The sequence below is a fragment of the Nomia melanderi genome, chromosome 4, assembly GCF_051020985.1.
Source record: "Nomia melanderi isolate GNS246 chromosome 4, iyNomMela1, whole genome shotgun sequence".
In the NCBI taxonomy this organism is placed as follows: Eukaryota; Metazoa; Arthropoda; class Insecta; order Hymenoptera; family Halictidae; genus Nomia; species Nomia melanderi.
Window position 1 is genome coordinate 19,495,979 of NC_135002.1, and position 15,635 is coordinate 19,511,613.

The window sequence follows — 15,635 nt, forward strand, 5'->3', positions numbered from 1 at the left end:
TGAAGTTGTCGAACTAGAACGAGATAGGGGGAACGAAAGTTTCCATGTTTCCTGATTTTTTTGTATTGTATGTACAAGATCTTTTACCTGGTTGTTTTACGGAACTAATTAACACTTTGAGGATGAATGTTATTACAATAGTGACATCGAAATTTTATTCTTAAAATTTCATATTACTATCAATGAAAAATTATTTAAATTATTAAAATCTGCTCTCCTTCTCTTTTTAGCATTTAATATTTTCATACAGAATTGAACTTTTTACGGTTTCTAACGAATGATCTAGCTCTAATATTCTTCTGTTTGGAATAAATAAAATAGATAATATCTATTTTATTTAAAAGTATTTGTTATAAACGAACAAATAATAATATGATTTTGGTTATTTAATAAATAATATTATGTATGAACAGAAGTTTCTTCCAAGAATATTACGTATATTATTTTTATTTTCATTTCCCATACATAGATCATTTATTGTCTCTATAAATTACCGAAACTAGACATTTTCCGACGTTTAATCTAAATACATAGCAAACAAATATTATATGTTAAAAGTAATAACAGGTAAAGTAAGAACTATAGTTAGTAAATTGTTTTATATTAATACTTCATAATGTTAACAAAATATGTATCTATATAAATGTTCAGAAGTTTAAAAAAAGGTGGAGGATTAAACAATGCAATGTAATTAAATCTGTATAATTATATTTTTAGGTGGTTGAGGTTATTTAAATTTTGATTTACATCATTTTCACAGTACAAAATCGTACAAAACTTTTGCAGTGTCTGACATTTTCAGCGAATTCCTTAGTGAAATTCATTGCTCCCACCAAATGGAGTTACTGACGTATCCCCAAGGAGAGTTTTCGCAAACGGTGCCAGCGATCGCGTCTCTTACGGGTACCGTTAATATTCTGTAGTTTACGTCGGTGAAATTCAAAGTCGATAGCAAAAACACTGGCATTCTGTCCGATATAATCCATAACGTTCCACGATTTATCTATAAATAATTATATTACTTTCCTTAATACAAGTTTGAGTGTAAAATTCATTTTCACGTGATTAAATAAAAATCAAAATACAACCCTTAACCCTTATCCGTCTCTTATGTCGATGTGACACATTTTTTTGGTAAAAGATGATGTTATTTTGTAATTTGTCAAAATATTCACCTGAGATTTTATAATTTTTATTCTTTTAATATGAAGTATATACTGTTATTATTAATGGAAAAATATACAATAAAAAGATAAGACAATAGTTGTTACAAAAAGAAGTCTCGTGTATCAATATGACACACGCAATTCAGGTTTACCCACTTTCCGTTAGCAACGCATTGCCTTTTATATTGTTCAGTTTTTCTTTTGTTATTTAGTAAGTTTTGAATTGGAGTTATATGCAATTCTTCAAATAATCTTTTGCTTTTATACAATAAAGTCTTTAATAAAATTAATTGAATGTGTTCAATCGAAGTTAATGAGAAAGGTTATTGTTATATTTTTTTTAGCCAGTTGATTAAGTGTTAAATTGCGAAAATGACGGACGGATAAGAGTTAACCAGTTTTTCATAATGAAAAGAATAATCAAGATAGCAGAGAAAAATTCAATGAAAAATTAAAACAGCAAACCATGACGTTTTGTGTGACAATTTTTCGGTAAATGAAAAGACAAAGCTATAATTTATTCAGTCGAACAGATCTCGAAAAATTAGGAACTGAAAGAAACAAGTTGACATGTAAATGTAATGCTAAAGTGTTTTTCAGCAGTTAACCCGTAAAATCATTGTAATGATTTATTTGCAGATTTTTAAACACGATCTCTACTATTACTTAAAATAAAATTAATTAATTTCTTCATTTTACTTTCCATGAAATAAGAAATTAAATTTTAAATTAAACTATAAAAACATATAACTGTATAAATGTGAATAGTGCATTTACAATGATAATGTAATAACTCTTAAGACATCGATACATCATTATGAAAAATATAACTTTCGAAAGATATTTTTATGAAACTTACCTTAACATCCGCCGGAAATATTAAAGCATTGTCGTGTCTTACAACAACCGCCTGATTCTGCGGTCCGTATGGTAATAAAGAGTTCCAACATCCTACTGCGTTTTGATCGATCAAATTAAAGAATTGGAGGCCATTTTCGTCCATCACGGAAGAGGTACAGTGACCGAGTGGTCCCCTTTCAGGGAGAACCTAACAGCGTTAGTAATAATAGCAAAATATAAACATAAAAGTATTAAAAATGAACGTTAAAATATTTGATCCTTTAAGGTTACGATACTTGAAATTTTATCCTGAATTCTCTTTAAGAGTTAGGAATTAAATAAAATGTTTTAGTTCAAATTAAGAGTTAACCCTATGCACTCGAGAGGTGACTCTCGGTCAGCACTTGATTTCACGTAGTAAAACTATAAAATTTGATATTCAACATTGAACTGTATATAATGCATCGATGTGTGAAATATTGGGATAAAACAGTTTTGTCTTCGAGTTAATTTCAAAAAATATCGTCTGTGTCTGGTTAGAAAATGTTAAATATTTCTAACGGAACACTTCCGAGTGCAAAGAGTTAGATATGAGTTGAATTTGAATGTTTCATCGAAATTTTTTCATAACAAACATAAAGTTGTTCGTAATAAATATACTACTCTTATATTTTATGTACTACCTGGAATTCATGATAGCTATCCTGAGACAATTGCTCATTCCTAAGAATTCGTGTCGAGACAGCGAATTCTCTTCTACTGCTGAGAGGGTGGAAGAACAGTGTCCTGAATCCGTTTACGGCGATGGGGGACAAGCTCATACCGAAAACACCTTCCTCGCCCCACTGGAAGTTTAAGCCGCCGATGTTGTAATCGCCGGCTAGAGGATCCGGCAAGAAATAACTGTGCGTAACGCGCCACGATTTATTCTGTGCCCAGGAATAAACGATCAATCCGTATCCCAGCTCGTCGGACATGTAGGCGAACGCGTCGTCGCAACCGCCTTTTCCCAAATCCACTGCGATATTCGCAATGAATGTGTTCTAAACAACACATATCTTTTGTTACGTATTTTCCACATTTACAGTGCAGTATTTGTAACATCCGCGGTTGGCCACAGCTCGACAAATTCTATTTAATTACATCATTCATCTTGAGTTTCGAATTTGACAAATTATTGAAACTGAAGTCGTTTCAAAGCGTTTCGCAAATTTTTCTTACAGATCTATGTCTTTATATAAGTATAGAATATGACGAAAGATAATCTGTGTTCCTCTGAACATTTTCTGTAGAATTTTCCTGTTCAATAATATTATATAGGATTATAAACTAATAAAATAATGTTATATTAAAATTAGTAATCCCATTAATACATTCCGTGCCACCGGAAATTTCGATTATATCTTGCTTAGAAAGTGCATTAATTTTTTCAATGACAGATTCAGTTACATTCAAACCTTTGCTGACTTTTAAGATATTTTCATATTATTTCTTTACGTTATTGTTGTTTCGCGACTTGGAATCAATTCCCAATATGGGGGTCTCACTGTATTTCGAAATGAAATTGCGTGATCGGATCAATCGTGGAAATCCACTGTGGAATTTCCATGGAACCTACTTAAGAGCAAACTTTTTTCAGTGTTGTAATGCAAGATGTATCGCTCAACTCGTACGTGCAGATTCCAATGATAGTTGATGTATCTACGTGTAGAGCATCAAATATTTTGTACCACAGTATTTATTAGTGCAGATCTCTTATTGACGAGGTTACGAGATGTGTCTAATGCGAAGCACAAGTGTGTTATATGAATTACATTTTTGTCATTCCACTACCAAGAACTAGATACATTTCATTCATTTAAGATAGGGAGACTGGTGAAAAGTGACGCTGTGTCATAGAAATGAAAGGTGAGGGAGTTTAATTAAATTCATTCGATTTATTTTATCGATGGATTGATATTTAAATTGATGTTAACTTCATAGAAGTCATATGACCCTTAAGGTGTTGATAATGTTAGGTCAGTTTAGTTGGTTTATTACTGTGTTTACCCTTTAAAATAGAGTCAAATTACTAATATGCAATTTCTTTAATTTCTTGTTTTGATAATTAATGTATTGGATTGGCGGGACAGCAGCATAGATTTCTTATTGTGCTGATGAAGATTATAAACCGAAATTGGTGAACAAAACAAAATCATGGAAATAGTCGTTATATATAGGGTGTGTCACGTAAAATAAACTTCCGATATGAAAATTGTTATATGCAATTTAAATGAATTCAAAAAGCGAATAAGAGTAGAACAAGAATTTTTTGAAAATACCATTTTTTTTAGTTTTTGAAAAGCGTTCATATAATTCGCAAGATACTCTTTCTACTATTTTGTTTTTCTATAATTTTATCTTCCCTACATATATCATAACCGACATATTTATGCAACTATATAAATAGACTTACTATTTTACTATTTGTTTGATACGATGTTTCGAAAGAGACTGGTATATGTATTTTCTAAGACCATTGCATAAGCTTTTCAATAATTAAAAATCTAATATTAGCATTTAAGTTCTAATTAATCTCTGCTACCATAGTTTACTCTCCATAAATCCTTCACTGGAACAATGAAGAACACTGAAGAATAAATTCAAACGGATGAGATCTTAACAGTATTTGTGTACGTAGAAAGTGATGGACGGTTACGTTCACAAAATAGTTCCATGTATATCCGATCTGTTTGCATTAGGTACCGTCGACTTTCACCGTCAATGAAAATCAATTCAATTTCCTCTTATTTGAAGCAATACATAACGAAGCATTTCCATTCTCTGATTTATAGCATCGTGATTCTAGTAGAACGATAGTAAACATGGTAGTTTATCTCTCAAGTTGACTTTTATTGTTGAAAAACAATATCGATCCTATTCAAACATTTTTGAGTACGAAATCATTTTAAAATTACAATGTTATACATATTTAAATATACAATAATATTGGATACTAAACATTTAATAAAAAATATGTACGTTTCTATGAAAAGATATACGTAAGTGGTGTTGAAAAAACTGAAAAATAGATATCGTAATTATAAAAAATATGTTCTATCTCATTTACTCTTTGAAACTTATTTAAATATCATATGAAACATTCTTCATGCCACAGTGTTACGAAATGTGACAGGGTATCATTTTCTATGGCACATTTTATATGATTGATAGGATAAGTCGTAAGTACATTAGTGTACTGGTATTATGGAAAATTGGTCTAGTCAAGTATTTATAAAATCGGTGTTACTTTCGAATGAAACAAATATAAAAGTGTAAAGTACAATGTAACTCTAGTTTTAAATAAACTTAAACAACGATTTACCATATTGATGTCTTCGGGTCTCAGTCTATATTGCCTTAAGATTTTGTCTGTTGTCAAATCAAAAACATTTAACGTATATGGGCATGCTTGCACTGTCGTGTTTCCAATGCCTATGGTACCGGTGTCTAGCACCCAAAGCCTGTCGCAAGCGTCTGCGTGTATTCTGGAATGATTTTGCCGATAACAAGTTTTGCAATAAAAATGAACGAACGGGATAGCTGTCATATAATTTTTTATTTCCAATAGAAAGTTTAAGGACTATGTGCAAGAGTAGAGTTCTCCCTGCGGTTGAAACAAGAAAGTAACAAAGTTTACTATCTCTGCTCATTTCTTTGCGCGCGCTTAAATAAAATTCTTTTACCTATCGTTTTTCAAATAGAAAGTAAAAAAGAATGAATACATTAATCTATATAGTGATATACTAAATATTCAAGGACTATGCAGAGTTCTATCAGCTATCTGAGCAGCTAACAGTGAATATAAAGTCAATCGTAACATTTCAGGAACAGAATTTGATGGCAACAGTTTACGCTATGTTTGTTTATTATCAATAATTTGTAAATACTTGTATTTAAAGACTGTAGGTGTTAATTTTGTATTTCTAAATTGTTACAAAAGAAAACAAAAGTAAGCGGTTCTTCAGAAATTCGATTAAAAAACAACAGGGTTCGATATGATGAACACTTTTGCGAAAATACTAATTGTGTATTTATTAACATTTCCTTAATATTTTTAATGAATAATGTTTTATATCGTGTAATTATTTTAAGCATCATTACTGTATAATAATATTCTATGGGCACATAACAATTCGTTTTCTAATAACAATTATCGCATCTGTGTGGTTGAACTTTCAATTGTACTAACCTGTAAGCAGTAGTAATAGCACTACCACAAGCCCCAGCTCTGTTTTGCGCCCAGTTTGGATAAGGAGTAAGTTTAGGCGAGCCTCCTCGATTTGCATCGAGAGATATATAATTCAAAGTTGCCGGTATACCTAAAATATTTAGTTCTTACATACGTTAGCTACTGGCAGTAAGTAAACGCTTCAAATGAAGAAATATTTGCATGCTATTCAGTCCAAGAATTGCGTGAACAACCTTATCGATAAGCTGACACGCGGAATTCGATTTGATCTAAAACGTGTATGTTCGACAATAGAATAAAACTTTAGAAAGGTACACATTTCGACAGGGAACAGAAAGGTTAACAAAAAGATTACAAGATCGATAACGATAAAAAAAGTTTATCGACACGTTATAGTGTCGCGTGATCGAATTGCATGATCATGTCAATTTTTCGAGTGGCAAAACAGGGCAGAAGATGTTACGATAAGCTCAGGAAAAATCAGTGAACTTTTGCAGATATTTTCGTTTCGGAGTGAACGGAACGAACGAACGAACGAACGAACGAACGAACGAACGAACGAAAGAACGACATAATAGCGTTCGGGGGTCACGGCATTTCATATTGAATTTGTTTTGTTTTCACTTTGATTGCGCGCCGAATTCTAAAACAATTTGTTTCCCCGGAGCTCAGGAAGGAAGTCATTGAACGTCCCGAATTCATTCTGCTAGAACGGTGTGACAGGAACCTCTTTCTTCTTTCCTCTCTTAATATTTCATATTCTTTGCCTGGGGAGAGGCTGACGTCGGAAGAAAGAGTGGGCCAAACAAAGCCACGGACGAATAAAACCTTTTCGTAAAAACAATGCCGACCTCCGTGGGCTTTGACGCGTTTCGAGAACTTCCAGAACAGTGTTGAGGAGATCACAGGACCGGAACAAGGCGAAAATGTGGTAAAGAAACAGCGGAAGCGAAATGGAAATGGTTTAATAGACAGATGAAGAGAGAGGAACAATGAAAGGATCATTTGGTTGTGCTTGAGAGACCAGTGAAGAGAGCTTGTACCCAAAAGCATGTTTGCATAATTAGAACAGTAATAATAAATTGTTCTACACAAATACCATACGAGAGTTATTCAAGATAGTTCGATCGTGTTTACAAAGTTTTTAGTCTCAACGAAACCATTTATATGATGCAAGAAATATTTCCACTACCCTTTCGTATTTTCAGCCCGTTGGAGTACATGAATCACAATTAGAAGTTTCGAAATATTATTGATTATAAGTACTGATAAATTCAGTAAGATTATGAATTTTTTATTGCTTCTATTTATAGAACTATAGACCTTCATAGAAACATTTAAATTACTTTATTTCTTTCATTCGAGTACGTTTTATTTTCGAAAGAGACAATCATTAGCCTCAAAAAAGAGGTATTAGAAATAATGCTGCAATATTTCAAAGCACGCCTCACAATTCTCTAAAAGCATTTACTTCAACTCGGTGTAAATATGCACCTACACATGGAATATTCTATTTTTAAATAACAACATTTCATTTCATATTTTCGACTTATTTTTCCATGTGAAATCGTCTTTTTTACTGAACATTTTATATAAAGAAACAGAGGGTGTTATAAGTATGTATGGATTACATTTATATATTGAAACATACAGGTTCCATTGTACTTCAATCTATAAACGAAATTAAAATTTCTACTTTGACCTCAATTAAAATGACTAAAAGTAAGGAAATCACGGCCGAAAGGAAAACGCAGAGGTGTGGGGTTGAGTTCCTTAATACGAAAGACTGTAAAGCATTGTCAGCTCGCGTTTTTCGTACACAATGGGTTAGCGCGCGTCGTTGCTCGTGATAAACTTAAAGTACCGAGAAAAAAAATCGGAAATGCGAGAATATAAGAGTGAATAAGCCTCATTCATTCCCTGTTTCCTTTCTGGATTTTAGTCGGAGCGGAGGCGGTGGTGAAGAGAGATAGAAATCCCGTATTGAAATCTTTCGCGTGGTTTTCGGCACTTCGTGTCGCAAACCGGAAGTGGGCCAGACAAGATTCATGGTATACACCGACCGCGGTCATCTTCTACACACTTTACTATGTGTCAGTTTGCGGTTTTCCACGCCAGATTTCATAGACGCACATATATATATAGTGATACTCGAAATTGATGTCATATTTATGTACTTTATATGCATATTATTGTTCGAAAAGGAAGTACAGACGTTTTTATGTAAATATTATATAGGTGCTATGACTATATAATCCTTTCACAGTATATACCTATATAATACTTTCTTTTATATATACAAATAAAGCTTATGTGTTCTTTACTTATACGTAATAAAAATAAACAATTGTATAAATAAATGTAACAAATAAACGAATTTTTTCGTTAATTATAGACTTTCAATATTTACAAAAAATTTAATTCTGATACGTTAATTCTGTTAATTAATAAGAGAAAATACTAAGTAAATATGTCTTCTTTTTATCAGTTGCTTTATTAAATTCAAGGTAAAGATGAAATTGAAAAACTTTGCATAAATAAATATAATAACCGTGATATTTTTAATCTACTGAAAGTTACATCATTAAATTGTGTGAAACGAATAATTCTAATAATAATAGCTGTAAAAGATTTTGGAATACTAGTACATCCAAATGAAAAAGACACAAGACGATAAATAAGGTATGTAGAATTAATTCTTTTGCTTTTTAATTATAACAATAAAGCATATGCGTATTATCAATTACACGATATTGCGAATACAAGTATATTAGATTCTAACTTACCGTTTCGCCATCTCGGTACGGTGACAAACAATTTGTTTCGCCATATTTCGATACCAACAGGTAACGCGTTCTCTGGTACATAATCTCCCTTCATCATCGCCATTTGTCTACTCGCTTCATCTGGATAGGCAAAGTCCAATGTTCTCCAGAAATATCTTTCCAAAAGTGGTGCCTTTCCGTACTGAGAACCCCATCTTTGCAGACCATTTACTCTTTTTGCTTCCAAACACAACAAACTCACAGCAAGTATCCTCCAAAACACTTTCATTATGGTTTAGTACCTATAAAATCAGTAAATTTTCCAAAATTTCTTACTAACCAGATTCTTTGTAAATATCTCTCTATGAAACTTTATATTTCTTCAGACAACTTTGCGACGTCCCGAATCGAGAAAAATGTTATATTTCAAACTGAGGAATTTATTCAATTTTAATGAGAACAAACATTACACGTATTTGCCGTTGTGTTCTCTCTGAACTGATTTTGTTGAAATATATGCGTGTCATAGATGTGTACGAAACCAAAAATATCATTTCAAGAGATTAATTGCTGTTATTAACGAGCAAATATTTCGAAGAAAGTTACGCAATTATATATACGAGCATACGGAAACGTTCCGTGTGCAGTAATCCATAGGACAATGGTAAATTGTCCGTAACGTGTAGTTAAACTCGCGTTGAATATGAATAGAACCTAAATCATTTTCATTCATGCATCGCATAAAATTTTTCATTTCTCTCGGCGGGGTTTACGAAGTGTGACGATGTGTTAGATAAAGTTGTTACGGACAACCAAGCATTGCGATTCAGCAATATCAGTTACTCCTTTCCTAGTCTATATTTAATTACGGAGTTAACATTTGTTTGCTCATCACCCTTGTGAACTAGATCACGATAGCGTTGCGCTCATTATCATATGCTTTCCGCATGAATAATTACTTCAGAATTTATTTCATTACTTTCCGTCGATCTAGTTTTTTTTATAAATGATTCTTTCTTTTCACTGGTGTAAAATCGAACGGCCGTAAAAGAATAACAAATAAAGTAAACTAATTATTCGATGGAATTGTTTTAATAAAATCGAATATAATTCCATAGAATAATTATGTGGGATATTTCAAGATAAATAAATAAAATGGATAAATAAAAATGTTGAAAACTTAATAAATTTAGTGAAAGTAGAAATGAAAGTTCGAGGTTTAATAAATATATACTTGAAATACCTACTACTCTAATTAGAAGGTTTTAATTGGTATATCACGTAATGTAATTACATTTGGCAAATGAAACAATAAAATCACCGATAGAGATAAAGGAGATAATTGAATAACAGTAATACATAAAATATTACGACGGCCTGAGTATGTTCATTTAAAGTTTGCACACGAATCCACGTAGCGAATTAAAAAGTCGAAAACTCAACGTGAACCGTTAGTTACCACCCTGTTCTCCCCACTCAGTAACGTTTAATCTCGAATGAAAAATTTACTTTCACACTAACACCAGCACTCAGATATACGATCTTTTTATTTCCAAACAAATTCTGCCGTGGTGTTGTGGAGGATAATTTGAGGTATCATTAATCAACTGTGTACTTGCTCAACGACGGTCTCTCACTAGATTAAAAACAGAGATGGAAAATATTTCGATAATAATTCAAGAGTAACAGAAACTTTATGCAGCAATCTTTCTATTCCATTTGAAAATGAACGCGGAATAATTTAATAGAAAAGAAAAAAGTGTTTTAAATGAAGATAATTTTTATTTTATCAATCACGAAATTATTAAGTTCAAATATCTATAAATTAGTTTATAGAGTCCATTAATCGTACATACTTCTAGAGTCTAACAGTAAACATAAAAGAACGATGTTCCTTACTAAAATAATTAATAAATTATTATTATTCATTATTTCAAATATATTGTTTAGTTCTACTTATATCAATTCTTATTCACGTGGTTAAAATGTAATATTTTCCAAAGAGAAATTACGTTTATGCATCAATCAATGCCTCACTTCAAGTAATTATTTATTTCAAATTTTATTCAAATAAAATATATTCATTTCGAACTGAATCAAGTCCATTGTTGTTCATGATTTGTGATTCGCATAAATTTATGATACACGAGCATATCGATACATGTATGAAAATAGTTATTCAAACGGTACGAAAAACTGTGTTTACTGTGGTTATCTACTTTTTCTGTGAAAATGTACACAAATGTGCCCGGTTTCACATGTCAATATATGAATGAGAGATGTCTCGATGAGATGTCATGTTGTCGTACAATTGTCGCAATTGTATACCTCTTTGGCGCGGATTGTGAATAATTATTGATAACTTTGTCTTTGAGACGAATAGACACACGATTCGGAGAAATGTGGTGGCAAACAGTAGAAGTAAACTGTTGGTTCCCGCAGAACGGCAGTGGTATATATGTACTCAGTTCGTGTGACACGTGCCCGGTAGGCAGTAGACATTCACTCCTCCAAACCTATACATGTACACTCTGATTCATAAGTATCCGGAAATATAATTGTTCTATTATTTAAGCGTCTAGATGTTTATTTTGTTGAAACGGTGGAGCCTGTAGGATATTGTGTTCAATACACTTTCCAAGTGTTATTTACGATAATGATTGGACTAAGAACTTTATGTGTTCGTACTGTGTAAATAGACGTAACTGAGCTACAAGGAAGCAGAAGCTTAACCCTCGTGCACAGGTCAAGTTAATGTGAAATACATATTTTAGTCTTGGGATTTTGTTTACCTCATAATAGCTTGTAAAGAAATTTTATCCAATCGCTTTGTGTTTAATTGTAGTTTTAGGTTACTATGTTTCGTTAATTTGATTATAATTTTCACATGATTTTATAAACAAAAATACAATCTGAATGGGATAGAGAATTTGATATAGAACTTACATTTTTTGTAACTTTATATTCCTTATAAATTAGCCTGTAATTATGTAAATTTGCGCAGGTGTTTACAGTCTATAAATCATTTAAGATATTTCCAACAAGAAAGAGAAAACGGGTTTATAGCATTAAGATTTTAACATTTAATGTTTTTGCTGGGTATTTTATATTAAAAATATTATTTGTATGAATTAATTTGATATGGGTGTTATTTACATTTTTATTAAAACTCTGCTTTCATTAATACTAAAGGTCATAAGCAGTAAGTCATGGTTATCGTAGATGTTAATATACTGATAAATAATTCACTAAAAAATCACAACGATTTAACATTATTCTGTAAAATATGAAATTAATTTCATGTTTATGCGCGCGAGTGTACACGTGTCAAAGTGAACCTATGAAATCTGGTTCCCCCAATTAATGTGACTGGTTGAAACTGACTTTTTCCAAAATTTGTTAGGGAAAGCCACATAACTCAAACAGGTATGACGTTCACCCAGTGCGAAACAGGATTATAAACATTTCATAGCGTCATCAAGTATATCATTACACTTATTAAACACATAAGGACACGAAGTAATCTTAATGGAAGAATAATCACATCTCGTTTGCTGTGACTGAATTATCCAATTTTAATCAATTAATTTTCGTATATTTATTGCTGTTACCTTGAATCTGTTGTGGATGAAGGGTAATATATGTATTATACTGGAAACATTTATTGCATCATTCGAATTATAACTACGTAATCAATTATGTCTTACTATATTCTTGTTATTAAAAGAATAATTACGGCCATTAAGGAATGGTTTTTAATGGAAAAACGCGTAATTTAATATATTGGTCAAAACAAATTATAGATAAATCACTTTATTAATTTTACTGTTATGAAGATTCAGCATTCTTTGTAAATTTGAGGGTGATGCAATTGATATTTCTGGTACTATAATTATTATGTGTTAATCAGTATCCTATAGAATATCGTTAATCTATAAAATGATTAGTTATCCTATAGAATAACTAGTCACTTCAGATAAACTGTGAAAATCAGATTAATATTAATTTCATATAATTAGTTACGTAATAACAGTAAGAGTTAAATAAAATATGTAATACGTAATTATAGTTACATGAATTTTCAAGTAAAGTCTCTAACATTTTTTTAGAGGTATTTTTTTACAGGCATAAAATCAGTATATGCCTAAATGTACTCATTTTGTACCTGTAAAAAAATGTTGATTTTTGTTTATGAAAATATATTAAAATTGATCGACAAAACTTAATAGTTTCAATACCAAAAATAAATACTTAAAATAAATAATTACTTAAAAAAGAACCATTGTCCTTTTGAACGTAAATTTGAACGCACTAAAATCGGCAGCCACATTATTGACTCTAATCCATGGAAAAGTATCTATTGTATAATTGATGTTTTTTTATTTTTAGTAATGTGAATGCATAATAATACGAAATAACCGACTGTCCCATCTTGTCTCATCTTCCGCTATATGATAGGTTTCAAAGTTATACCGTTCGACTTAGAATTTGACTGACAATTTATCTAACGACAAAATTGTCGTACCTATTGTTAACGACGCAGCTTCTAAACGATGATGTGTTTTTTCCAATGCTTTCTTAAACATCATTATAATACCTTTTTTGAATGATTTTAGTTACAAATTTTCTGCGATAATACTTTCACATAAAATTTCGTGTCGAATTATTAAGTGTGTAGTCGGTTACAATATTCGTACATTTCTTTTACATCTAATGGCAGCGAAACGTTAATAATTCTTAATGTAAACATTTAAACGATCGCATATTATTCTTGTTACCTTTTACCTGAGATTAATGGTTTCTTCATTTAAAAGTGAATAAGGAATAAAGATAATATAAAATTTATATATTTAATACAAATAAAATCAAATTAAAAAACGAGATATTTTTTCAGCAGGTTTTAGTTGTTTTTTATGTAACTTTTGTGTAGGCAAGTATAAGAAGAAACTAAATGTATACACGTGTGCCCTTATTTTCTTATTGTTTACGTTCAGTTCATTCTCGTTATCTATGTCTTCTCCTTTCGTTAATATATCGAGAATTTAACATGCAAACTATTTAAAGGCATCTGTATATGAAACAAAAATTTCAATTTTGATAACCGAAAAAACTTATATTAAAATATTCGTTACGCGCATTTCATTAGGCAACAATATTTCACGGGTTGTAATAAGAATCGACACCAACATTTAATAAATCTAGAGCGTGTAAAGTCGCACGTGCAGTTGCTTCACGAGTATTTAGAAAGTAGTGTTCGGCACGCGACTATGTTTAATGGTGGAACGGCAATGATTCTTCCTGTGGATAACGTTGAATTTTTAAATACAAGAAATTTAGACAGTGTAAGTTAGTAATTCAAGAAATTGAGATAACGTAAAAGCCAGTAATTAAGAGGCATAATGAAATATCAAATTCCGGTGTACCAATTCGGTAAGCTTAATGAGACGACAATAAAATGGCGTAACGTTACGCCTAATTGGTACCGGGAAATAAATTTCGATGCGCAACTCGTCATTTTCTTGTGACGAGCAATGTACGTAATTGTATTTAACCCTTTTTCTTCGTGCCTTCGTCATTAATCACGCCAGGAGCCCTATACCAAGTGTACAATCAATGTTTCTTGTAATGACTAATTGCGACCGCAGAATGTCCAACGAAAAAAATATTATAATTTCACTTTAATTACGCCCTATATGCAGTGACGTCATTTTAATACGTAATAAAAGATTTTTAATTCTCCTCTGTATTGGGTTATATTTAAGTATATCAATTTCATATATGCCAAAGATTCGTACATATTCAGTGCAATAATTATTGACATATGTTTGTTTATTCAAAAAGGACATTCACGTCACAATCACGTTTCGTTTTTATTCGACAGCTGACAGAAAACAAGTATATTTATAAAATCCTTATTCGGTATTCAATATTCTCCATTCGTGTGTTCATATGTATATAGGTATATGATAAATACAAAGTACAATGGCCAAATTTTTTATTTAGAAACGATGCACACTAAATTGACCATTTCGCAACATTTTACTGATCTTGAATTTGTTTACAAGATACAAATTTTCAACTTCTGATATTTTTGCTTATTTTCATGAAAAATATGATTAAAGTGAAATAGAACTGAATCAAAAGGTGATTGACAAAATAGATCAGTTAATACATAATTTATTGTCATATCGTTTTAAATATAATAATAGAATACTGATAGGATTTGTCGAATTCTTTATGATTATTAAACAGTTCCATTATTAAGAATATCGACACTTTCTTTTGTAATAATAATGATAGCACAATGCGTGAAACAAAGTAGAAATTATTGTTAGAAGTACTTGTGTTACACGTAGTATTGTATAATATGTAATTTAAATCAGGTATTGCAACTAACCTTGCAATAAACCTGTAACTGTGAACTTGAATCAGATCCACATATTTACATATATTAGAACTTGTTTTGACCTGTAAACTCTGTTATGTCTGTAGTGAAAAAACCGATTTATCTAATCGTAGGTAACTAAAAAGTTACCTACTTAAAAATATATTATGTAGTAAAAATATATTACTTTGAAAATCTAAATAGTAATTATTCAGTAGATCACTCATAAATTAACTGATGTTTTCACT

General features: G+C 31.1%; 1 protein-coding gene across 1 annotated transcript; it reads right to left on the minus strand.

Annotated features, from left to right (window-relative positions):
• Positions 1–696: 696 nt before the first annotated feature.
• Positions 697–11,684, minus strand: Y-y (yellow-y). The gene is made up of 7 exons (XM_031972803.2): positions 11,331–11,684; positions 9,024–9,304; positions 6,238–6,367; positions 5,371–5,533; positions 2,690–3,049; positions 2,026–2,214; positions 697–1,003 (listed from the first exon to the last, which is right to left on the minus strand). Exons 2-7 carry the CDS (start codon positions 9,289–9,291, stop codon positions 821–823), a joined length of 1,293 nt encoding a protein of 430 aa, XP_031828663.1. The 5' UTR covers positions 9,292–9,304; positions 11,331–11,684; the 3' UTR covers positions 697–820.
• Between the last annotated feature and the right edge of the window lie 3,951 nt (positions 11,685–15,635).

What these genes read in the sequence shown, in the direction of transcription:
- Y-y (XM_031972803.2), bottom strand. Translation starts at nt 9,291, where the DNA reads ATGAAAGTGTTTTGGAGGATACTTGCTGTGAGTTTGTTGTGTTTGGAA. An exon ending in GCTATTACTACTGCTTACAG is followed by an intron (nt 5,534 to 6,237) that starts GTTAGTACAATT and finishes AAATCATTCCAG; the next exon opens with AATACACGCAGACGCTTGCG. An exon ending in TATTTCCGGCGGATGTTAAG is followed by an intron (nt 1,004 to 2,025) that starts GTAAGTTTCATA and finishes AATTATTTATAG; the next exon opens with ATAAATCGTGGAACGTTATG.